Consider the following 23737-nt stretch of genomic DNA (forward strand, 5'->3'; position numbering starts at 1 on the left):
TGTGGGTCATTACGGACCATTTCTCCCGGATGGTTCATCTCGTACCGTTATCGAGAATCCCATCTTCCAGGGTACTAGCCAAACTATTCCTCAAGCATGTCTTTAGGCTTCACGGGATGCCAGATCGTATCATTTGTGATAGAGGCCCGCAATTTACTTCCCGTTTCTGGCGAGATCTTTGTAGCCTTCTGCAAATTGAGTTGAATCTCTCTTCGGCATACCATCCGGAGACTAATGGTTTGGTTGAACGTACCAATCAATCTATGATTATATACCTTCGACACTTTGTTGCTGAGAACCACGATAACTGGTCCTCCCTCCTACCCTGGGCAGAATTTGCCCTTAACAATTCGCTGGCTGAGGCGACTGGGCAGACACCGTTCGTACTCAATAATGGGCAACACCCTAGGGTACCAGTACCGTTTCCCGCTGCTGCACCTCCTCCTCTTGTGGCCGACTGGGCAACTAATGCCAGAGAGATTTGGGATCGGACTCAAGAGTCGATCCAAGCAGCTAAGGACCGTATGAAGACGGTGTCCGATCGGTTTCGTCGCCCGGCTCCTGTCTTTTCTCCAGGGGACTTTGTGTGGCTCTCTGCAAAACACGTGAGACTTAGAGTGAGCTCTGTCAAATTTGCTCCTCGCTTCCTGGGTCCTTATGAGGTTCTTCGACAGGTAAATCCTGTAGTCTATCAATTGAAGTTACCTGTCCATCTTAGGATTCATGACAAATTCCATGTCTCACTGCTAAAGCCGGCTATTTTACCTCACGCTCGTGAAGTGCACTCTCCTGCCTCTGATTCCTCTCGCTCTAGCTATGAGGTACGAGCCATAGTTGGTTCTAAGATGGTTAGAGGGCGCAGGTTCTTCTTGATAGATTGGGAGGGCTATGGCCCGGAACATCGCTCTTGGGAGCCTGAGGAGGCTGTCCATGCTCCCGACTTAGTTGCCGATTACCTGCGTCGCCGGGAGGGGGGTCCTTGAGGGGGAGGTACTGTTACGGTTGCTGCGAGCACTGGAGACTATGTCTAGATTTCTTGCTACTGCACATGTGCGAGCGCTGGAGACTAAGTCCAGATTTCTTGCTACTGCACATGTGCGAGCGCTGGAGACTAAGTCCAGATTTCTTGCTACTGCACATGTGCGAGCGCCGGAGACTAAGTCCAATCTTGGAGCCATTGCACATGTGCGGGTGACATCATCGCTGACACGAGGTCACATGTCTCTGACACCTTCTATGCTGATTGGTCGCTGGTCATGTGCTTGTGACGTCTTGCTCGGTGATAGGCCAGCATGACGTCACTCCTGTCGTTCTGGCAGCGGATTGGCTCTGGTGTCCTCCATCTTGGATGAGGCACAGAGTCTATATAAGACCCTGACACACGCCGCATGGTGCTCAGTCCTCTTGGTTCATGCATATGAGTAGACGCTCTGTGCGCGTTCCTCTAGGCATTCCTCTGTCTATGCTAGGTGAGCGCTACCGGCAGGGTAGCGTTCTTATACCTTACAGCTTCGGCTGCTGTCCGTATCCTTACCTCTTAGGGGAGCGGACATAGGCAGGTGCCTGAGGCACATGGTCTGGCTGGGCCTTGTGATTCTACTCGTAGGTGGACGTTGCCGCTAGGGTAACGTTCCTTATACTGCGTCTGGCAGTTGTTCGTATCCTCGCACACTAGGGGAGCGAACAGAGGTAGGAGCTTTGTGCGGCTTACGCTGCTGTTCGTCTCTTTTGCACCACTAGAAGAGCGGACCTAGGCAGGTGCCATATCTAGTGGTTCGTGTCCTCGCACACTAGTGGAGCGAACGCAGGTAGGAGCTTTGTGCGGCTTACGCTGCTGTTCGTCTCTTTTGCACCACTAGAAGAGCGGACCTAGGTAGGTGCCATTTCGCACACATTGCCTTTGTCTCTGTGATTGTTAACAGAGATCATTCCACACACCCTCCAAGTAAGGGAGGAATTGCTTTACTTACTTATTATATTCTTCTGTGAGTTAACAGAGGTATTGCACTCTGCCATAGTCTGCAGCAAAGTCTTTGCACGGTGGACCCTGACTGTCTGATACTCCTTTCAGTTATTATCAGACAGCCCCCCGTAACACCGACCATGGGGACGAAATGAACCATCTTGGAGAATCGGTGCACCACGACCCAAATGACCATATATTCAGAAGATAACGGCAAGTCCGTGATAAAATCCATGGCAATGTGTTGCCATGGAATGGAGGGAATCGGTAGAGGCAGGAGACGGCCATAGGTCAGGTGTTTCGGCGTCTTGTTCGGGGCACAGGATGGACAAGTGTAGACAAAGGAGATGACATCCTTATAGAGAGACAGCCCAGGACCTAGGACTTAGTGGCAGCTATGGGCTGCTGCCATTAACTCTTTATTACCTCGATTGACACCGCACCAGGGCAATTCGGGGTGAGCCGGGTCGAGTCCCGGGACTGTTGCATCTAATGGATGGGGCAAATCCAGGTGGCTGCTGGCTGATATCGTTCTTGTTCCCCATAACGTAGGGCTTCCCATCCTGACAATACTAGCCTTTAGCAGTTTGGCTTGTTTTTTTAATTATTTATTTATTGTACTGCACGATATAGACCCGCCCATCGGCGGCTGTAATTGGTTGCAGTGAGACAGCTGTAACTCAGCGTGGGGGAGGGTCTGACTGCAACCAATCATAGACGAGGGTGGGCGGGGGAAGCAGTGAATACGAGATTGAATAATGGGCGGCTGGCTTTTTCAAAAGAGGAAAAGCCGCCGGAGCTTTGTGACAACTGTGCAGCATCACGCCAGTGATCGGTGAGTATGAGAGAGGAGGGGAGAGGGGGGGGACAGAGACCAGGAGTGATTATAAACGATTTCAATCGTTCTGCTGGACATGCTGAGCATGCGCAGTAGAACGTGACGAAATCCGTCAGCGGATTCCGCCGCTTAGCGCATAGCGGCTGAAACTGCCACCATAGACAATCATTTGACACCGTGGCAGATTCCAATAGAATCCATCAAGGTGAGCTATTTAACAACACAAAAACGCTACATGCAGCGTTCCTTCCACCCGACACAGCATCAAAATAACGACGCTGCGTCGTGCAGCAGATGCAACGCAAGACCATCCGTTGCTATCCGTAGCTAATTGTAGTCTATGAGGAATATAACGGTTTCCTGCAATGTTTACCGTAATTCTTCAAAGCTGCGGATAGTAACGGAAGCCGTCCAACGCAAGTGTACAAGTAGCCTTAAATGGCAGCGGATCGCTGCCATTTAACTCCAGGCTTAATCATGGCAGCGTCTATGAGACAGCTTTCATGATTAACCTGTAAGTAAAGTGAATAAACACACACACGGAAAAATCCTTTATTTTAAATAAAAGACAAAAAGACCTATATAATGTCCCAACTCCCTGCATTTTCTAAGCTGGCACCCTTTAGTGACTTTCATGTGGCACTAAAGGGTGCTTAGCCTTGTATTTAGCCAAAGAATAAATAAATAATTTAAAAAAAAACGACGTGAGGTCCCCCCATCTTTTGTAGCCAGCTAGGGTAAAGCAGACGGCTGCAGCCTGCAAACCACAGCTGGCAGCTTTACCTTGGCTGGTAATCCAAAACAGAGGGCACCCCACGCTATTATTTTACATTAAATAAATACTTTAAAACAAAAAACGTGGGGTCCCCCCCAAATTGGATCCCCAGCCAAGGTAAAGCGAACAGCTGTGGTCTGGTATTATCAGACTAGGGAGGTCCACCATTATTGGACACTCCCCAGCCTAAAAATAGCAGGCTACAGCCGCCCCAGAAGTGGCACATCCATTGAATGTGCCAATCCTGGCGCTTCGCCCCAACTCATCCCATTGCCCTGGTGCGGTGGCAGACAGGGTAATATATGGGGTTGATGCCAGATGTGTAATGTCACCTGGCATCAAGCCCTGGGGTTAGTGATGTCACGGCGTCTATCAGATACCTGATATCACCAACCCAGTCAGTAAGAAATAAAAAATAGACAACAAAAAAAGTTTTATTTGAAAAAACACTCCCCCAAAACATTCCCTCTTTCACCAATTTATTGAAAAGAACAATCAATTCAAGGTCCGGCGTAATCCAATAATGGCGTCCTACGGCGATCCGATCCATACCATAGAAGTCAGTGACAGCGCTGATGTCAGGAGAGCAGGAGATCGTCACAGCAGGTAATGATCTCATCTAACCTCCTGACAGCAGCGCTCGTCATCCCCGCGGCTGCCAGCACTGCAGCGTGAGAAGCTGCTGATACTGCGGGCAGACACTGAAACACTGCAGCGCAGGCAGCCGTGGGGTTGGAGTGGGACACAGACTACACGGGCACCAGGAGGTCACACGGAAGTGCTTCTGTGCGGCATCCAGGGAGTGTGACGTGTGTGTGTGTTTATACTCTGCTCCACTTCCTCTTCCTGTCGTAATGGCATCACTTCCCTGCAAAATGCAGGGAAGTGATGAACATTACCGCAGGTAAATCGCGGCTATACCGAGGGTATACCGCACAGCATTTGCTACCTGTCTCCACTGTACCCGCGGTACCTGTCTCCACTGTTGGGAGCATCATCTGGAAGTGGAAGGCTTATGGAACTACTGTTAGCCTTCCACAGCCTGGATAGCCTCTGAAAGTTTCCACCCGTGCCGAGGCCAGGCTTGTCCGAAGAGTCAAGGCTAACCCAAGGACAATAAGGAAGGAGCTCCGGGAAGATCTCATGGCAGTGGGGACATTGATTTCAGTCAATACCATAAGTAACGTACTCCACCGCAATGGTCTCCGTTCCAGACTAGCCCGTAAGGTACCTTTACTTTCAAAGCGTCATGTCAAGGCTCGTCTACAGTTTGCTCATGATCACTTGGAGGACTCTGAGACAGACTGGTTCAAGATTCTCTGGTCTGATGAGACCAAGATCAAGATCTTTGGTGCCAACCACACACGTGACGTTTGGAGACTGGATGGCACTGCATACGACCCCAAGAATACCATCGCTACAGTCAAGCATGGTGGTGGCACCATCATGCTGTGGGGATGTTTCTCAGCCAAGGGGCCTGGCCATCTGGTCCGCATCCATGGGAAGATGGATAGCACGGCCTACCTGGAGATTTTGGCCAAGAACCTCCGCTCCTCCATCAATGATTTTAAGATGGGTCGTCATTTCATCTTCCAACAAGACAACGACCCAAAGCACACAGCCAAGAAAACCAAGGCATGGTTCAAGAGGGAAAAAATCAAGGTGTTGCAGTGGCCTAGTGAGTCTCCTGACCTTAACCCAATTGAAAACTTGTGGAAGGAGCTCAAGATTAATGTCCACATGAGACACCCAAAGAACCTAGATAAATTGGAGAATATCTGCATGGAGGAGTGGGCCTAGATACCTCCAGAGACCTGTGCCGGCCTGATCAGGTCTTATAAAAGACCATTATTAGCTGTAATTGCAAACAAGGGTTATTCCACAAAATATTAAACCTAGGGGTTGAATAATAATTGACCCACACTTTTATGTTGAAAATTTATTAAAATTTAACTGAGCAACATAACTTGTTGGTTTGTAAGATTTATGCATTTATTAATAAATCCTGTTCTTGTTTGAAGTTTGCAGGCTCTAACTTATTTGCATCTTATCAAACCTGCTAAATCTGAAGGGGGTTGAATACTACTTGTAGGCACTGTATATTTGTTAAAACAATTAACTCACTGTGGCGGCTGGAGCTTCTACTATTCGGTGCAGCTGTAATATTAGGCAATGTTCTTGTTGCTTTTCCAGGTTTGAGTTGTCTGGGACTGCTGTATATACATCACAGGGGAGGGTGGGGAGGAATATAGATCACTGGGGAGGCTGGGGGCATAGACATCACTGGGGGGTACATACATCATTGATGGGGAGCACAGACATAGCTGGGGGGGCATAAACATTGCTGGGGAGGGCTGGGAGGAATATACATCACTAGGGAAGCAGCAGGGCATAGACGTCACTGGGGATACAAACATCACTGGGCAGCACAGACTGTACTGGGGGTATATACACATCACTGGGTTGCACAGACATAGCTGGGGGCACAAACATTGCTGGTGTTATATACATAGCCAAGGGCAGACAGCCCTGGGGGATGCCGGAAGGACACAGACAGCCCTGGGGGCACAGAGAATGATGGGAGAGGATGGAGGCACAGACAAACCTGGGGGACGCTGGGGGCACAGAGAAGGATGGGAGAGGCTGAAGGCACAGACAGACCTGGGAGAGGCGCAGGGCACAGAGCTCACTGGGGAGACTGGGGGGAGCACAGAGCTCACTGGGGAGACTGGGGGGAGCACAGAGCTCATTGGGGAGACTGGGGGGAGCACAGAGCTCATTGGGGAGACTAGGGGGGGCATGGAGATCACTGGGGAGACAGAACAGATCACTGGAGAGACAGCACAGATCACTGGGGAGACGGCACAGATCACTGGGGAGACTGGGGGGGCACAGATCACTGGGGAAAAAGAGGGGCACAGAGCGCTGGGGACACAGAGAAGGATGGGAGAGGCTGAAGGCACAGACAGACCTGGGAGAGGCGCAGGGCACAGAGCTCACTGGGTAGACTGGGGGGAGCACAGAGCTCATTGGGGAGACTAGGGGGGGCACGGAGATCACTGGGGAGACAGAACAGATCACTGGAGAGACAGCACAGATCACTGGGGAGACTGGGGGGCACAGAGCTCATTGGGGAGACTAGGGGGGGCACGGAGATCACTGGGGAGACAGAACAGATCACTGGAGAGACAGCACAGATCACTGGGGAGACGGCACAGATCACTGGGGAGACGGCACAGATCACTGGGGAGACGGCACAGATCACTGGGGAGACGGCACAGATCACTGGGGAGACTGGGGGGGGCACAGATCACTGGGGAAAAAGAGGGGCACAGAGCGCTGGGGACACAGACAGACCTGGGGGAGTTTGGAGGCAGTTAGAGAACTGGGGGAGGCTTGGATCACTGAGTGCTGGAGGTGGCTGCAGGCATGGAGAGGAGGCGCTGCCGCGGGGCACAAGGAGCCACCACCGCCGGGCACAGGGAGCCACCACCGCGTACAGTGAGCTGCCACCGCCGGGTACAGGGAGCCACGGCCGGCACAGGGAGCCGCCACCGCCGCCGGGAACAGACCTGGGGGAGGATTGGCAGTCAATCCTCTCCTGTTTGATTCTAGCGCTCCTCACGCCGACCCCACCTACAAAGTATGTCCTCACGTAGGCAGTGCCAGCGTGGGGACGTAGTCTTTCAGGTACAGGAAATGCAGTGTTCAGCATTGAACGCGCTGTGTGGGATTTTAAACGGCCAGCAGCCAGCAAGATGCGACTGCAGTCCCCAGGAATCAAGGAATCAGCCTGGGGGCCGCAGAAAAAGTCTTCGCAGGCCGGAGGTTCCCCACCGCTGCTCTAGCTGTTGATCCACTAGGAATTGATGATGTAAGAGGGAGGATTTTATATGAATAAACCGACAATGAAGCCTCTGATTGCACAGGGCACAGAGCTCCAATGTACAGAGCAGCATCTCTGTGTCCTTTATTCTAGAGGGAGAGGAAAAGAGGGTTTTTTTCTTCTATTAAAATTACTAAAATTAATCAAAAAAAATAGAATGTCATTTTATTACACTTTTTATAAAATAATAAACATCACAAATCAGCAAATAACATAGACATATTTGGTGTCCCTGTAATCGTAAAGACTTAAAGACAGCGATCAGACTATTTATGGGGATTGGTAAATGGCGGGAAAAAAATAGCGCACATTATTTTTATTTATTAAATCCCATAAAAATGTAATAAAAATGCATCACTGAGGCCGTGTCCATACGTAGTGTAAATGCTGCATTTTATCTGCAGGTGTCCGCACCACGAACGCAATAACATTCTTCTCTGATTATTGCGTGTTTGCGGTATTTATTATGCATTGTCCCCTTATTTGATACGTTTTGTGTTGATGTGAATCCTGAAGATTATAAAGAAAAAAAAACACCAAATCCGCACAGTTCAGCAGCGACTTCAGACCGAGGACGGAGATTTCATTACGTCTCATCCACTTTGCTTGGACATTTAGTCCGTGTTCACATGTAGTGTAAATGCTGCATTTTTTTTCTGCTGTTTTTTTGCACACATATTTTGCGGTGTTTAATTGTCCAAGTAAAGTGGATTCCATGAAAACACGCCGCTGATCTCTGCAGTTTTGATGCTTTTTTTCTCTGGAGGTTTCTATGTGGAACTTAAAAAAACGCAGGAAAAAGCCTCTCTACAATAAAAACACTTAAAAACGCAGATTCACATCTGAACCAAAAACGCATTAAATAATAGAGAAAAGGTAGAAAAAAATTGCAGGAAAAATCACAGAAGATTGTTATTGCATAGTATAGTGCAGACAGCGGCAGAAACAAAAATAAACAATTGATGCAACGTGTGAACACGGCCTTATAGGCACAAGTAAGCAACATGTCATATAGTGACACAGAAATAAGAAAAATCTGGCTGCTATGACTATTACCGAACAGTCCGGGGCATCTACTGAATGACCCTTACTGCCAAATGGGTGTGGCTAGGGGCGTGGTCAAAATCTGCTGCTGCGCGCAACGCATGATTTGTCCATCTTTCCTTATTTCAAAAGTTGGGAGGTATGCATATACTGCTGTGCACCTTCCATGCTGTCTACATCCCATATTGTACTTTTTACACCCATATAAAGCTTTCATAGAAATATTCAGTTACTCCAAACAGTCCAGTATTAGTAGAATATGCAAAGCCCATACAGCGCAGTATACAGCAATATAGTGCGGACAGACCAATCACTCCCGGCCTGAGAAGACTAAATATATGGAGAGAAGGTATGCACACCAGTGACCATGCAAGGGGAATACATGTAATAGCAGAAACTGCTGTGTGAATACTGACATGAATTTAGTGATTTTTTTAGGTTCTTGCACCCAGTTCAGACTTAGAATGGTGTTCCAAATGTTATTTCTTATTCGAGAAGACGAAATAAAACGAATCACCGCGTGTACCGAGAACAAAGAGCGGAAACTCTCAGCCATAAAGCAGGAATTTCAAATTTAACGCTCAGCCAATCAGCAGTCAGTAAGGCTCTGGCTCCGCCCATAGACGCTGTGTTAACCTGTTACTGCCCGCGATGTTCCCAGTTTTCTAGTACCCCCATATAGTACTGTTCTCTCCATACCCTCGTAAATCTCAAAATTGTTGTGTATACTGACATTCCAACTATATAGCACTATATACCGCGTTATTGTGCTGTATATACCCAGTCTCTCCAGTATCAGGCTCTGCTGTAGACAATGTGGTGGCTCTTAGAAGAGCCTTTGTGGTGTGGGGGATGGGAGCAGCGGTGGTGATCACTTGGCGCTGGTGTACTTGGTGACGGCCTTGGTGCCCTCGGACACGGCGTGCTTGGCCAGCTCTCCCGGCAGCAGCAGGCGCACGGCGGTCTGGATCTCCCGGGAGGTGATGGTGTGGCGCTTGTTGTAATGAGCCAGGCGGGAGGCTTCCCCTGAGATGCGCTCGAAGATGTCACCCACGAAGCAGTTCATGATGCCCATGGCCTTGGAGGAGATGCCGGTGTCGGGGTGCACCTGCTTCAGCACCTTGTACACGTAGATGGCATAGCTCTCCTTCCGGCTCTTCCTCCGCTTCTTGCCGTCCTTCTTCTGAGTCTTGGTCACGGCTTTCTTGGAGCCCTTCTTGGCGGCGGGGGCGGACTTGGCGGGATCAGGCATGATGAGAACAGAAAGAACTCGTCACAAGAGAAGAGATTAGTGATCCTGCTCCTCCCAGAGCGGCCGTATTTATAGACCGGCCATGCAAATGAGCACTGATGCCACATCGCTGTTCCATTAGGGGGAAAAGGCATGTGACTTGTGGAAACGTCATGATCACCGCCTCTGCAGCTCATTGGTGGATCCACAAGTCTCATTTCCATGGCTGACTTCAGATTCAGTCAATGACAGGAGAGGAGGGCGGAGCAGCCGCTTATAAAACACTCCGGAGCCGCACACGCGTCACATCACAGTTCTTTACCTGCTGATCTTTAAAAACGCAGCGATGTCTGGACGCGGCAAACAAGGAGGGAAGGCCCGCGCTAAGGCCAAGACCCGCTCATCCCGGGCAGGGCTGCAGTTCCCGGTCGGTCGTGTGCACAGGCTTCTCCGCAAGGGCAATTACGCCGAGAGAGTGGGCGCCGGCGCTCCGGTCTACCTGGCCGCTGTGCTCGAGTATCTGACCGCTGAGATCCTGGAATTGGCCGGCAATGCTGCCCGGGACAACAAGAAGACCCGCATCATCCCCCGGCACCTGCAGCTGGCCGTGCGCAATGACGAGGAGCTGAACAGGCTGCTGGGTGGGGTGACCATTGCCCAGGGAGGCGTCCTGCCCAACATCCAGGCCGTGCTGCTGCCCAAGAAGACCGAGAGCGGCAAGAAGGGAAAGTGACGCCGCTGACCCCGCATCATCCACAACACAAAGGCTCTTCTAAGAGCCACCACATCCTCCTCATCAGAGCTGGTTCCGCTGATATCGGCCGATGTCTGAACTTATCGGATTGTCTGATAGAACAGGAGCACCAGGCGGTGTATAGATATATGTACTTCCCGCACTCCTGTGCTGCGTTTCCTACAGAGCAGATATTCAGGGCGTGAAATGAATGGGCTGATCTGCTCCAGAGCTGACATCATGTGGTGATGAAACCTAGAAGCAATTTTACAGAAGTCACAAACTTCCCCGCTAAATAGGGTCACAGTCATGCGCAGCCGGAACTATGGATACAGGTAGATCTGCCCGATCACCTCGTATGTTCTAGCTGGATGTGGGTGCTGCAGGGGTTTGGGGGGTACAATAAAACCCGTTCGTCTCACAGTCGCCATATGTCAGGGCAACGGGTACTATTGTAGAGCGGGATCGGCCGATACTTGGCCAGTAATGAGTTAAATACGGGAAGGAGACACTTGTATTGGATTATACACCCCGGACTTATCTGTATTATCAGACACATGACAGATCAGTGACAGTTACAGCATGCACCGGAGATCGGCAGTCCGCTCACCCCACAGCAGCAGGACAAACTGTAAAGAAGGCAGGAGCACGTGTTACAGAAAAGGGACAGAAGAAACCGTCACCACTGAGCGGGAATTTCAAATTCGTCGTAGCTCCGCCTATATACACGTCATTAAGAGCGCTCATCCGTGTGTTAACCCTTTGGTGTCACCGTATTCAGCTGCGGTTTCAGTTACTTTTCCGTCTTCCGCTGCTGTGACCCTCCTGCCGTTATTGTGAACATCCCCCCAATCGCTGCTCTCCGTCCATCTGATTATAGCCTGCGCCTCTGCATATAGGGGGGATTATATTGTGAGGATTCAGGTCTGGGGCAGCTCTACAATACTCCGGATACAGCGCAGTCCTGTCCTCCAGACCTGCTGCCCCCGCACACGGTGATCGCGCTGGATGGAGGATGAGCCGCCATTATTATTCTGAAGGGTTATCATTAATCTTCGGTGGCCGCCATCGATCCGAGATTAAAGTGCCCAAGACGCGGTGATTACACAGGAGTCTATAAACCCGGTACAGTGCGTCCATCTATCCAGCTGCCTCATACAGCGTTATTCCCGGTGAATATTCGCTGCACCCGATCACCCACACGGGTCTCATCCTAAGAATATCATTAAGCGGCATCAACACATTCATCTCACAGCAGAACTTTGCTTCTTACTCTGTAGTGACCGCAGCACAGCAGGATATGGACTGTGCTCAGATATCTCCATGTTCGGCTATACCACCCCCATCATGTACCCGGTGTTATATGATCAGCCACATGATAGATCAGTGAGTGAACAGCATTCACCAGGGCACAGGAGATCCTCCCTCCGCTCACCCCACAGCAGCAGGACATTGTAGCCTTTCAGGTAGATGTGGGTGGCTCTGAAAAGAGCCTTTGTGTTGTCAGAACAGAATAGAGCAGAATTAACCCCCGAAGCCGTAGAGAGTGCGGCCCTGGCGCTTCAGCGCGTACACCACGTCCATGGCGGTGACGGTCTTCCTCTTGGCGTGCTCGGTGTAGGTGACGGCGTCACGAATCACATTCTCCAGGAAAACTTTCAGGACTCCGCGAGTCTCTTCGTAGATGAGGCCGGAGATGCGCTTGACGCCTCCTCTGCGGGCGAGACGGCGGATGGCGGGCTTAGTGATGCCCTGGATGTTATCACGGAGCACCTTCCTGTGCCGCTTGGCGCCGCCTTTCCCGAGACCTTTTCCTCCTTTACCACGACCAGACATCTTCAGAATAGTTAGAACAGAACAAGTGATGAACGGCCGCCGACTCCTCCTTTATGTAGAGGATGGTCGGACCAGAAGGAGAACTGAGGAGATGACGCGTGTCCGGGGCGTGTTTTATAAACTGAGAACTCCGCCCTTTCCTCTGCTGATTGGCTGAATATGGAACTGTTAGGGAGTTTGAATTTACCGCCCTTTCTGCTTCTGCAGTTCTTTTGACTCTAATATAACTTCTTCCCCATGAGAATTATCCCAAATACAGTCCATAGATAAAATCCACCGAACACTAATGTGTTATGTAAGCACCTTTCCAGATCTCCGTCATTATCTCCCCAGTCGCTTATTCCTGCAGTCTATGTACAGATCAATTCCACAGCTACAAGCAGGAGGTCCGTGCTATAACATGATCTTATATTTTCCCAGAGAAGCGGCCTCATACTCAGGCGCCAATGTCCGGTGTGTGGAGAGATATAAACGGCTTCATCTATCACCAGCCAGAGGATGAAGATTGCTGAGTAGTAGCGCAGAGCAGGCACGGGATGATGGGAGCAGTAGTTAGGCAGCAGTCACACGGCCGTATAACTGGGGCCGGGATCGCACACAATGCTCCGACTGGCGGAGGCTCTTCCTGACCGGAGCGTGAGAGGTCCATAGCAATAGAAGCTTGGTAATATCTGAAGGATTTAGCTTTTTCTAAGGAACTACTATAAAAAAGATCGAGTAAATAGAGAGACCTCAGGGAGACCTGTTTGGTTACCCATGGGGTGTCTGCAAAACCACTAATAAAAAAATGAAAAGAAAAACTGGAGAAATAAGTGGGGTATCCTGCAAAACAATGACACATTTATTTGGGTACAAAAACCACATGAGATACAAATATTGAATATAAAAAAAAGAGGAAAAGATGATAGATGCAATAGACGTCTGGCAGGAAAAAAAAACACTACAGACCTGTGTAATTACATATGGGTAAGTACCACCCTGCTGCCAAAGTCATAACAATTGTAGTCACAACCATGTAGCCATTCCATCAAATAATTATTATTTATATATAAAATTATACTATGTAGGAGGAATAAAAAAAACAGGGATTACATACCATTAAACAGTTTAAATCAATGCAGGGATAAAGTGCCAGCAATGCAAGGGTCTGGATATTTTAACAAAACCCCTACAAACGTACACAATTAGTACTGCCCTCCTTAAAGAAAAAAAAAATGTACTCACAAACATAGTCATTTCATCAAATATTAAGTACTGACAGGTGCTGCAATGCTGGAAGATTTTTTTTTAAACAAAAACAGGGATTACATACCAAAACAGAATAGAATAGAATGTAAATCAATGCAGGGATAAAGTGCAAGAATGTGGAGTCCCCTCAGGAGAGGTAACAGCATTTTGCGTGTCACAGAGCAGGCTTCATCAGACCAGAAGTGAGGGGAGTCTATTCTATTCAACCTATCATGTTTAGGTATTTAATCCCTGTTTTTTTGCAATAATATTCCTCCTGCTTTGCTGCACTCAATATGTCAATCAATACTTAGTATTTGATGAAATGGCTACACGTTTGGGACTACAATTATGACTTTTTTTTTTTTTAGAAGGGTAGTACTTACCTATATACCATTCATGCAATTAAGCAAGTGTGTAGCAGTTTTGTTGCTAGATCCAAACCCTTGCACTGCTGGAACTTTATCCCTGCATTGATTTAATCTATTATGGTTAGGCACGTAATCCCTGTTTTGTTTTTTTTTTTGCAAAAAAAATTCCTCCTGCATTGTAGTACATTATATATCAATGCTTATTGTTGCATGGAATGACTTTATGGTTGTGACTGCAATTGTTATGACTTTGTAGAACAAAAGGACTAAGAGGAAAATAACAGGCAGATGTGAAGGATCAGCTCTTCAAAGTGAACTTTGTGGTGATAAGACTGATATTGAGGTGATCAGGACAGATCTATGCTGTAGTCCGCTATGTACCTGCGCACACGGGCAGTCACTTACAATCGTACATTAATGGGTGAAATTTACTTTCACTCACTGCCCGCACGTGTCTGATCTCAGGGATATGGACTGGGATCAAACCGATTATTTCCCGCATTGACTTCCAGCTCCGCAGTAATCGCAGTAATGGAGGATGGATGTAGATACCGACATTGCCATATAAACCGTCTGGTGCAGACACTAGTACGGAACATAATGGCGGATATAAGCGGCACCAGCTCTGATGAGGAGGATGTGGTGGCTCTGAGAAGAGCCTTTGTGTTGTACTCGGGGTGCAGGACAGATCTAAGCCCTCTCCCCACGGATGCGGCGGGCCAGCTGGATGTCTTTGGGCATGATGGTGACCCTCTTAGCGTGGATGGCGCACAGATTTGTGTCCTCAAACAGCCCCACCAGATAAGCCTCGCTGGCCTCCTGCAGGGCCATGACGGCCGAGCTCTGGAAGCGGAGATCGGTCTTGAAGTCCTGGGCGATTTCTCTTACCAGGCGCTGGAAGGGAAGCTTACGGATCAGCAGCTCCGTGGACTTCTGGTACCGGCGGATCTCACGGAGAGCGACTGTGCCTGGCCGGTAGCGGTGAGGCTTCTTCACTCCGCCGGTGGCGGGAGCGCTCTTCCTGGCGGCCTTAGTGGCCAGCTGCTTGCGGGGAGCTTTCCCTCCGGTGGATTTACGGGCGGTCTGCTTAGTTCTGGCCATAGCTCAGTATAGAGGAGAACAGATGTGATGAGGAGCAGCGCAGAGAGCAGGAGATTTATACTCTGCTGCTCGTTTTCCCGCTTCATGCAGAGCACCCCATTGGATATTTCATAAACTAACACAAGCTGCCAATAGGGTGTGATGTCTGCGACCAATCATTGCTCACAGGAGGCGGAGCCTGGAGGGCCAGTAATCCCGCCCTACAGATGCGGGTGGGGTCTCCGCAGCTCCCCCTTGTGGGTAGTGTATGTATCAGAGCAGCGGGTGTTACAGGAGCCGCCGATGTGCCTATATTTGTATATTCCCGCAGAGCTGTACAGCGCCGCTCCCTCCTCCTACTCATCCTAACGCGGGTTTCTAGGTTCCCGGCGCCAAAATCTGATGATAGTGATGCGGGTACATGTGACTTGTAGGCTCCAATCTGCGCTCACAAGGGAGCAGCGACAGAAGAGCTCATTACACGCGCATCACTCCCGCTGCTGTGACCTGCAGGACGCGGCCGGGTGTGATCAGCTGCACACGTGATATGGCGGGAATACAGCGCCAGAGCCGGGGAATAATAACCCTCATTATAGTGACACCAGTGTGCGGGATCCTGTAGATGGCGACACTGTGCGGAAGAATGAAAATACAATGTCCGCTCCTGATCACAGCTCTGCCGGGACAAGGTGTTGGCTCTGAAAAGAGCCTTTGTGAGGAAGTATCAGGGCGGCTGCAGCTTATTTCTTAGCCGCGGGCTTCTTGGCTTTCGCCGCTTTCTTAGCCGGACTCTTGGCAGCTTTGGGTTTTGCCGCCTTCTTAGCCGGGCTCTTTGTCACCTTCTTGGGCTTCGGAGCGGCCTTCTTCTTGGGGCTCTTTGCCGCCTTCTTGGCAGCTGCGGGCTTCTTGGCCTTTTTCGGGCTCTTCTTGGCCGCGGTCGGGGCCTTCTTGGGCTTCTTAGGAGATTTGGCCGCTTTCTTGGCTGCAGCGGGTTTCTTGGCCGCAGCTGCTGGCTTCTTCTTGGCCACCTTGTCCTTGGTCTCCTGCTTCTTGTTCAGCTTGAAGGATCCGGAGGCGCCGCTGCCCTTCACCTGGAGCAGGACGCCTTTGGTGACCAGACTCTTGACGCCCAGCTTCACCCGGCTGTTGTTCTTCTCTACATCGTAGCCTCGGGCAGTCAGGACCTTCTTCACGGCGGCCAGAGAGACCCCACTGCGCTCCTTAGAGGCGGACACGGCATTGACAATCAGCTCGGAGACGCTGGGACCGGAGGATGTCTTGCTTTTCTTGGCGGCCCCGGATTTCTTCGGCTGCTTCTTAGATTTGGCGGCCGGTTCGGCGGCAGGAGGAGCGGCGGCTGGTGCGGTCTCTGCCATCGTGTGATGCGGAAATAAAACACAAAAAAATCTCCTGTGAGGAAACCACTGAGGCCGGAGCTGGAGGCGTCTGTTCTATATACAGTCTTACTGCGCACTGATTGGCTGCTGAGCTGCACCGTCCTGACCTTCTATTGGCTGACACTGAACACAGGCCCCGCCTTCTCCCGACCGTACCAGAGTGAAGCTCCGCTCTCCCCTTGTGCTTCCCTGCCCGGGATAAAAGCCCTTTATCGGCTACAGCCGGACGGGTGAGCGCGCTTTCTCCAGCACTTCCCATCCTACAACATCTCCACTGAGCGTTTGTAGCCGTCACTACCAGAGAAGCCGGGAAACAGCGGAGAGAAGGTCCCGGGATCATCGCCGCCGTCCTCCCGATCTGCTCATCACTAAGGTGTCCGAGAAAATAAAACTGCTGCGGGAGCTCGTCCTCCTATTCCGGGTCCTTGTTACCACCACGGGGATCTTCACTACAATTTATATCGTACAGGCTGCAGATTATACTATGTGCGGGCGACCTGGAGCTGCTGAGAGCGCAGAAGGGTAACACAGGCGATGGCCTCCGCTGCCTGCACCTCCCTGAGCTGGAATATAAATCTACCCCGTGTGTGCAGCGTATTGGGGTAACCAGGTCTCCACATTAGTAGATCATGCCCATAGGGGGATGAGTGCAATCTCCTGCAGAATATTGTGTCTTATCCTCTGTGAAGCTTTTGTCTCTGAGGCCTGTACTGGTGGGAAGAGCTGTGATGAGGCGATGACTTCACAATGTGACTCACTCCATCATCTAAAAGCAGAAAAATCCATGTGTAATCACGGAAATATTAATCACGCATCTGAAACAAATTGCTGTGGAAATGGTGAAATACTGAGGAAGTAGCAGAGACACAAAATGCATAACACACACAGCACAGCTGTATATACTGCACAATCAGCAGCTTTATGTGTCCATAATAATAATAGAGCAGTGTTTAGAGCATATACAGCAGTGTGTGCATGATATACAGCAGTGTGTGCATGATATACAGCAGTGTGTGCATGATATACAGCAGTGTGTGCATGATATACAGCAGTGTGTGCATGATATACAGCAGTGTGTGCATGATATACAGCAGTGTGTGCATGATATACAGCAGTGTGTGCATGATATACAGCAGTGTGTGCATGATATACAGCAGTGTGTGCATGATATACAGCATTCTGCGCAGTGTGTTCAGGCTACACGGTAATGTATACACAATATACAGCAGTGCATACATGACATACAGCAGTGTGTACAGTACTGTATACACAGCAGTGTGTTGAAGATATTCAGCAGTATACAGTATATATAGCAGTTTGAAACGAGGGCTTCTCAATGCGACTCACTCCCCCATCTAAAACAGGAAAAGCCCTCTGTGATCACTGAAATATTAATTCACCCATCTGACACCAACTATTGTGCAAAAGGTAAAATACGGAGGAAGAAACGCAGACCAAAAATGCAGAATTAGCACAGAGCACAGCTGTATACAATGCACAGACTGCACAACTAGCACAGCACACATCAACAGTCATAATAATAAAGCAGTGTGCACATTATATGCAGCAGTTTACAGTGTGTACAGAATAGGCAGCAGTATTTCCAGTATATACAGCAGTACATACAGAGTATACAGTACAATTTCCTCTTATGCTTAATTTCTGCAGACTTGCAGAGAAGAGAACACGGAACATCTTCCTGATGGGTCTGTGAACTTTAAAAATTCTCCAAAAAGTGCTCCAAACGGTGGAAGACTGTCTGCTAAAGAGCAGGGAAGGTTTGAAGACATGGAGAAATCTGACAAGGTTCATTATCAAGGAGAAATCTAAGCTTACATGACACCAAAAATAAAGGAAAAAAAGAAGTTTAAGGACCCAAATGCACTAAAGAGACCACCCTCTGCTTTCTTTTTGTTTTGCTCCAACTTCCGTCCTGAAGTGAAAGGAGAGCGTCCAGGTCTGACCATTAGGAACATTGCAAAGAAAGTAGGAGAGATGTGGAATAACATTTCATCAGATGACAAGGTGCCTTAGAAGAAAGCATCCAAAGTGAAGGAGAAGTTCAAGAAGAAAAGCAAGCAAAGAATGCCACAAAACAAGCATTACCATGTATAACTGTAATATAACAATCTGTATTAGAACACATGACACAAGTTAAAAACAATTAAAAAAAACATCCAAATGGTGCCTAGGTATCCGTTAGCAATAGATAAATAGATTGAAAAGATTATATATAATATAATCTATATATATATATATGTCCAACAATGTAGACCAGCTCACTCCTGTGAACCACCTGGAACCTCAGCTGACCTGGTTAACTCCGTTGTGCCCGGATCAGGATGTAGGAGTGCATCCATACAAATGTGAACAACAACAGAGCAAAGTCCAGCAATAACGTGAGCAATCTAGGATGCTGTTAAAAAAAAAAATCTTTCCATTTCCAGAAAGATTTTTTTTTTTTTAACAGCATCCCGGATTGCTCACGTTATTGCTGGACTTTGCTCTGTCGTTGTTTATATATATATATTTACACAGATCATACTTCAGCAGACCTTGCAATAATACCTGCCAACAGGAAATATGTGTTTGGTTTGATCCAAGCCAACAGAAGATCAAGATAAGAAGTGCGGGGAAATGTCTATTGTAAATGGGAGTGAACAAAACACCCCATGAATAAATCACGGATAACGGACAAAGACGCTAATTAGCAAAAAAATCAATATGCATATCTGTAGGTGCTATTGACCCCTATGAACGGAGATAAATAATGACGGCAATGTACATGAAAAACTGCTCAAGTGAGCGATAAGCAGTTGCAAGGTAAAAATGCATGTAATACAGACGATCTATAGGCGAGAAGCAAGATGGAGATAAGTCAAGTCCACGGAGAACAAAACACTTGGTCAGAAACCATTAGAAGCACATATGGGCAAAATGCGCTATATAATACCACATTTGCTATTAGCAGGCACTATTGCATGGTCTGTTGGAGTATAATTTGTACACATTTGTGGCTGGCTATATCTATATATACACACACTTTTATTCTATTTATCTGTTGATAAGGGACACCAAGCATCATTTTGAATTTTTTTTGTTACTCATTTGTTGTGCCATGTGTTCTACACTTTATACAGATTGTTATTTTACAGTTATGCATGGTGATCCTTCTTGTATGACATTCTTTCCTTGCTTTTCTTTATGAATTAGTCTTTCCGCCATAAGTGAGCCCATATTATGGGGTAGTGCCCTCCCTCTCTTTACATTAGAAGTTCAAGAAGGATAGAGCAAAACTAGGCCCGTGCTGAACCCCAAAAAAGCAAAAGAGCGTTTCTAAAGTTAAAAACCAAAGAAAATCTATGAATATGTAGTTTTGTTTCTAAAACTGTATTTATTTCCGTTTTATTTAAATTCAGTGTATACAGCAGTGTGTATGATATATACAGTCGTCTGCACAGCGGGCGCAATCTGTGACATCTGGGAGTGTCATAGGCTGCGCCCGCTGCATCTCATTGCTGTCTTCACTAAACAAGAGGCTTTAGATCCATCCAATGGTGAGAAGGGAGGGCGGGGCAGCACCTGATAAAAGCGAATGAGGAACCAGCACTGACATCACACAAGAATTGTGTTTTCTTTGAGCTGTTGGAGAGAAGATCAGAGCGATGTCTGGACGCGGCAAACAAGGAGGGAAGGCCCGCGCTAAGGCCAAGACCCGCTCATCCCGGGCAGGACTGCAGTTCCCGGTCGGTCGTGTGCACAGGCTTCTCCGCAAGGGCAATTACGCCGAGAGAGTGGGCGCCGGCGCTCCGGTCTACCTGGCCGCTGTGCTCGAGTATCTGACCGCTGAGATCCTGGAATTGGCCGGCAATGCTGCCCGGGACAACAAGAAGACCCGCATCATCCCCCGGCACCTGCAGCTGGCCGTGCGCAATGATGAGGAGCTGAACAGGCTGCTGGGTGGGGTGACCATTGCCCAGGGAGGCGTCCTGCCCAACATCCAGGCCGTGCTGCTGCCCAAGAAGACCGAGAGCGGCAAGAAGAGCAAGTGACGCCGCTGATCCGCATCATCCACAACACAAAGGCTCTTCTAAGAGCCACCACATTTTCCTCATCAGAGCTGAGGCTGCTGATATCGGCCGATGTCAGCACTTCTCCCCGTGTTTAACAGAAGCACCAGGCTGTGTATAGATTCCTGTACGATCCGCACTCCTGTGCTGCGTTTCTTATAGAGCAGATATTCAGGGTATTATTATTTATTATTATAGCGCCATTTATTCTATGGTGCTTTACAAGTGAAAGAGGGTATACCTACAACAGTCATTAACAGTACAAAACAGACTGGTATAGGAGGAGAGAGGACCCTGCCCGCGAGGGCTCACAGTCTACAGGGAATGGGTGAGGATACAATAGGTGAGGACAGAGCTGGTTGCCCAGTGGTCTACTGGACTGAGGGCTATTGCAGGCTGCTTGGAAGAGGTGGGTCTTGAGGTTCCTCTTGAAGCTTTCCACAGTAGGTGAGAGTCTGATGTGCTGAGGTAGAGCGTTCCAGAGTATGGGGGATACACGGGAGAAATCTTGTACACGATTGTGGGAAGAGGAGATGAGAGGAGCAGAGAAGGAGATCTTGTGAGGATCTGAGGTTGCGTGCAGGTAGGTACCGGGAGACTAGGGAGGAGACAGGTTGTGCATGGCTTTGTATGTCATGGGTAATGTTTTGAGTCGTTGGGTGATGGGAAGCCAGTGAAGGGATTGGCAGAGTGGCAAGGCTGGGGAGTAGCGAGGGGAGAGGTGGATTAAGCGGGCCGCAGAGTTTAGGATAGTTTGGAGGGGTGCAAGAGTGTTGAGAAGCCAGAGAGCAGAAGGTTGCAGTAGTCAAGGCGGGAGATGATGAGGGCATGCACTAGTGTTTTTGCTGATGAAATGAATGGGCTGATCTCTCCAGAGCTGACATGTGGAGATGGGGCAGCGGTTGCTTTACTGGTCTCACAATTCTATAGTGTATACGACGCAATATATACAGGGGATGGAGGGTCTTGTTCTACCGAGGGCGGAAATTTGTCTTTGCTGTGGGTAGATAGACCGGGTTTTCACATAACACTTAATGCGGCTACTAACCAGCAATTTCCTGCCACAAATTTCCCCACTAAAAGGGTCACAATACCCACAGATCTAGTGTCGCATGAAAGTGTAGATGTGCCCCATCACCTTGAATATTCCACGAGGATGTGGGGGTAAAGTCGCTGCATGTGTGAGAACATGTGGAGCGGTATCGGCCAGTAAGGTGTTAATCCGGGAAGACACTTGTACTGAATTATACACCCCGGCGTTATCTGTATTCACATAACAGATCAGTGACAGTTACAGCATTCCCCGGAGATCGGCAGTCAGCTCACCCCACAGCAGCAGGACAAACTGTAAAGAGGAGCACGTGTCACAGAAAAGGAACAGAAGAAACCGTCACCACTGAGCGGGAATTTCAAATTCGTTGTAGCTCCGCCTATATACACGTCATGTCATTAAGAGCGCTCATCCGTTTAACCCTTTGGTGTCACCGTTTTCAGCTGCGGTTTCAGTTTTCAGTCTCCGCTGCTGTGACCCTCCTGCCGTTATTGTGAACATCCCCCCAATCGCTGCTCTCCGTCCATCTGATTATAGCCTGCGCCTCTGCATATAGGGGGGATTATATTGTGAGGATTCAGGTCTGGGGCAGCTCTACAATACTCCGGATACAGCGCAGTCCTGTCCTCCAGACCTGCTGCCCCCGCACACGGTGATCGCGCTGGATGGAGGATGAGCCGCCATTATTATTCTGAAGGGTTATCATTAATCTTCGGTGGCCGCCATCGATCCGAGACTATAGTGCCCAAGACGCGGTGATTACACAGGAGTCTATAAACCCGGTACAGTTCGTCCATCTATCCAGCTGCCTCATACAGCGTTATTCCCGGTGAATATTCGCTGCACCCGATCACCCACACGGGTCTGCTCCTATAAATATCATTAAGCGGCATTAACACATTCATCTCACAGCAGAACTTTGCTTCTTACTCTGTAGTGACCGCAGCACAGCAGGATATGGACTGTGCTCAGATATCGCCATGTTCGGCTATACCACCCCCATCATGTACCCCGGTGTTACATGATCAGCCACATGATAGATCAGTGAGAGCGGACAGCATTCACCAGGGCACAGGAGATCCGCCCTCCGCTCACCCCACAGCAGCAGGACATTGTAGCCTTTCAGGTAGATGTGGGTGGCTCTGAAAAGAGCCTTTGGGTTGTCAGAACAGAGCAGAATTAACCCCCGAAGCCGTAGAGAGTGCGGCCCTGGCGCTTCAGCGCGTACACCACGTCCATGGCGGTGACGGTCTTCCTCTTTGCGTGCTCGGTGTAGGTGACGGCGTCACGGATCACATTCTCCAGGAAAACTTTCAGGACTCCGCGAGTCTCTTCGTAGATGAGGCCGGAGATGCGCTTGACGCCTCCTCTGCGGGCGAGACGGCGGATGGCGGGCTTGGTGATGCCCTGGATGTTATCACGGAGCACCTTCCTGTGCCGCTTGGCGCCGCCTTTCCCGAGACCTTTTCCTCCTTTACCGCGACCAGACATCTTCAGAGCAGATAGAATAAAACAAGTGAGAAACGGCCACCGAGTCCTCAATTATGTAGAGGATGGTCGGACCAGAAGGAGAACTGAGGCGATGACGCGTGTCCGGGGCGTGTTTTACAGACTGAGAACTCCGCCCTTTCCTCTGCTGATTGGCTGAATATGGAACTGTTAGGGAGTTTGAATTTACCGCCCTTTGTGCTTCTGCAGTTCTTTTGACTCTAGATATCCAGCTGGCCCGCCGCATCCGTGGGGAGAGGGCCTAGATCTGTCCTGCACCCCGAGTACAACACAAAGGCTCTTCTCAGAGCCACCACATCCTCCTCATCAGAGCTGGTGCCGCTTCTATCCGCCATTATGTTCCGTACTAGTGTCTGCACCAGACGGTTTATATAGCAATGTCGGTATCTACATCCATCCTCCATTACTGCGATTACTGCGGAGCTGGAAGTCAATGCGGGAAATAATCGGATTGATTTTGCTCCATATTCCTGAGATCAGACACGTGCGGGCAGTGAGTGATACAGTAAATTTCACCCATTAATGTAAGATTCTAGGTGACCGCCCGTGTGCGCAGGTACATAGCGGACTAGATCTGTCCTGATCACCTCAATATCAGTCTTATCATCACCAAGATCACATTGAAGAGCTGGTTCCTCACATGCTCCTGTTATTTTGCTCTGAGTTGTTTTGTTCTAAGTATCCGGGGCTCTGGAGAGATGATCTGTCCACACACGGCCACTAAGG

General features: G+C 49.2%; 4 protein-coding genes across 4 annotated transcripts; 2 read left to right on the top strand and 2 right to left on the bottom strand.

Annotated features, from left to right (window-relative positions):
- The first annotated feature begins 10083 nt into the window (after nucleotides 1-10083).
- On the top strand, nucleotides 10084-10470 carry LOC142246335 (histone H2A type 2-B-like). Its single transcript, XM_075319370.1, has one exon. It carries the CDS (start codon nucleotides 10084-10086, stop codon nucleotides 10468-10470), a length of 387 nt encoding a protein of 128 aa, XP_075175485.1.
- A 4124-nt stretch (nucleotides 10471-14594) lies between these two features.
- LOC142246336 (histone H3) lies at nucleotides 14595-15005 on the bottom strand. The gene has a single exon (XM_075319372.1). The coding sequence runs from the start codon at nucleotides 15003-15005 to the stop codon at nucleotides 14595-14597; it is 411 nt and encodes a 136-aa protein (XP_075175487.1).
- Nucleotides 15006-15724: 719 nt separating this feature from the next.
- Nucleotides 15725-16386, bottom strand: LOC142246337 (histone H1.01-like). The gene has a single exon (XM_075319373.1). The coding sequence runs from the start codon at nucleotides 16358-16360 to the stop codon at nucleotides 15725-15727; it is 636 nt and encodes a 211-aa protein (XP_075175488.1). The 5' UTR covers nucleotides 16361-16386.
- Nucleotides 16387-20046: 3660 nt separating this feature from the next.
- LOC142246338 (histone H2A type 1-like) lies at nucleotides 20047-20433 on the top strand. Its single transcript, XM_075319374.1, has one exon. It carries the CDS (start codon nucleotides 20047-20049, stop codon nucleotides 20431-20433), a length of 387 nt encoding a protein of 128 aa, XP_075175489.1.
- The last annotated feature ends 3304 nt before the right edge of the window (nucleotides 20434-23737 follow it).

This window comes from Anomaloglossus baeobatrachus, chromosome 7, assembly GCF_048569485.1.
Source record: "Anomaloglossus baeobatrachus isolate aAnoBae1 chromosome 7, aAnoBae1.hap1, whole genome shotgun sequence".
NCBI lineage: Eukaryota > Metazoa > Chordata > Amphibia > Anura > Aromobatidae > Anomaloglossus > Anomaloglossus baeobatrachus.

Coding starts and splice junctions, on each gene's coding strand:
- LOC142246337 (XM_075319373.1), bottom strand. CDS start 16,360: ATGGCAGAGACCGCACCAGCCGCCGCTCCTCCTGCCGCCGAACCGGCC.
- LOC142246338 (XM_075319374.1), top strand. CDS start 20,047: ATGTCTGGACGCGGCAAACAAGGAGGGAAGGCCCGCGCTAAGGCCAAG.
- LOC142246336 (XM_075319372.1), bottom strand. CDS start 15,005: ATGGCCAGAACTAAGCAGACCGCCCGTAAATCCACCGGAGGGAAAGCT.
- LOC142246335 (XM_075319370.1), top strand. CDS start 10,084: ATGTCTGGACGCGGCAAACAAGGAGGGAAGGCCCGCGCTAAGGCCAAG.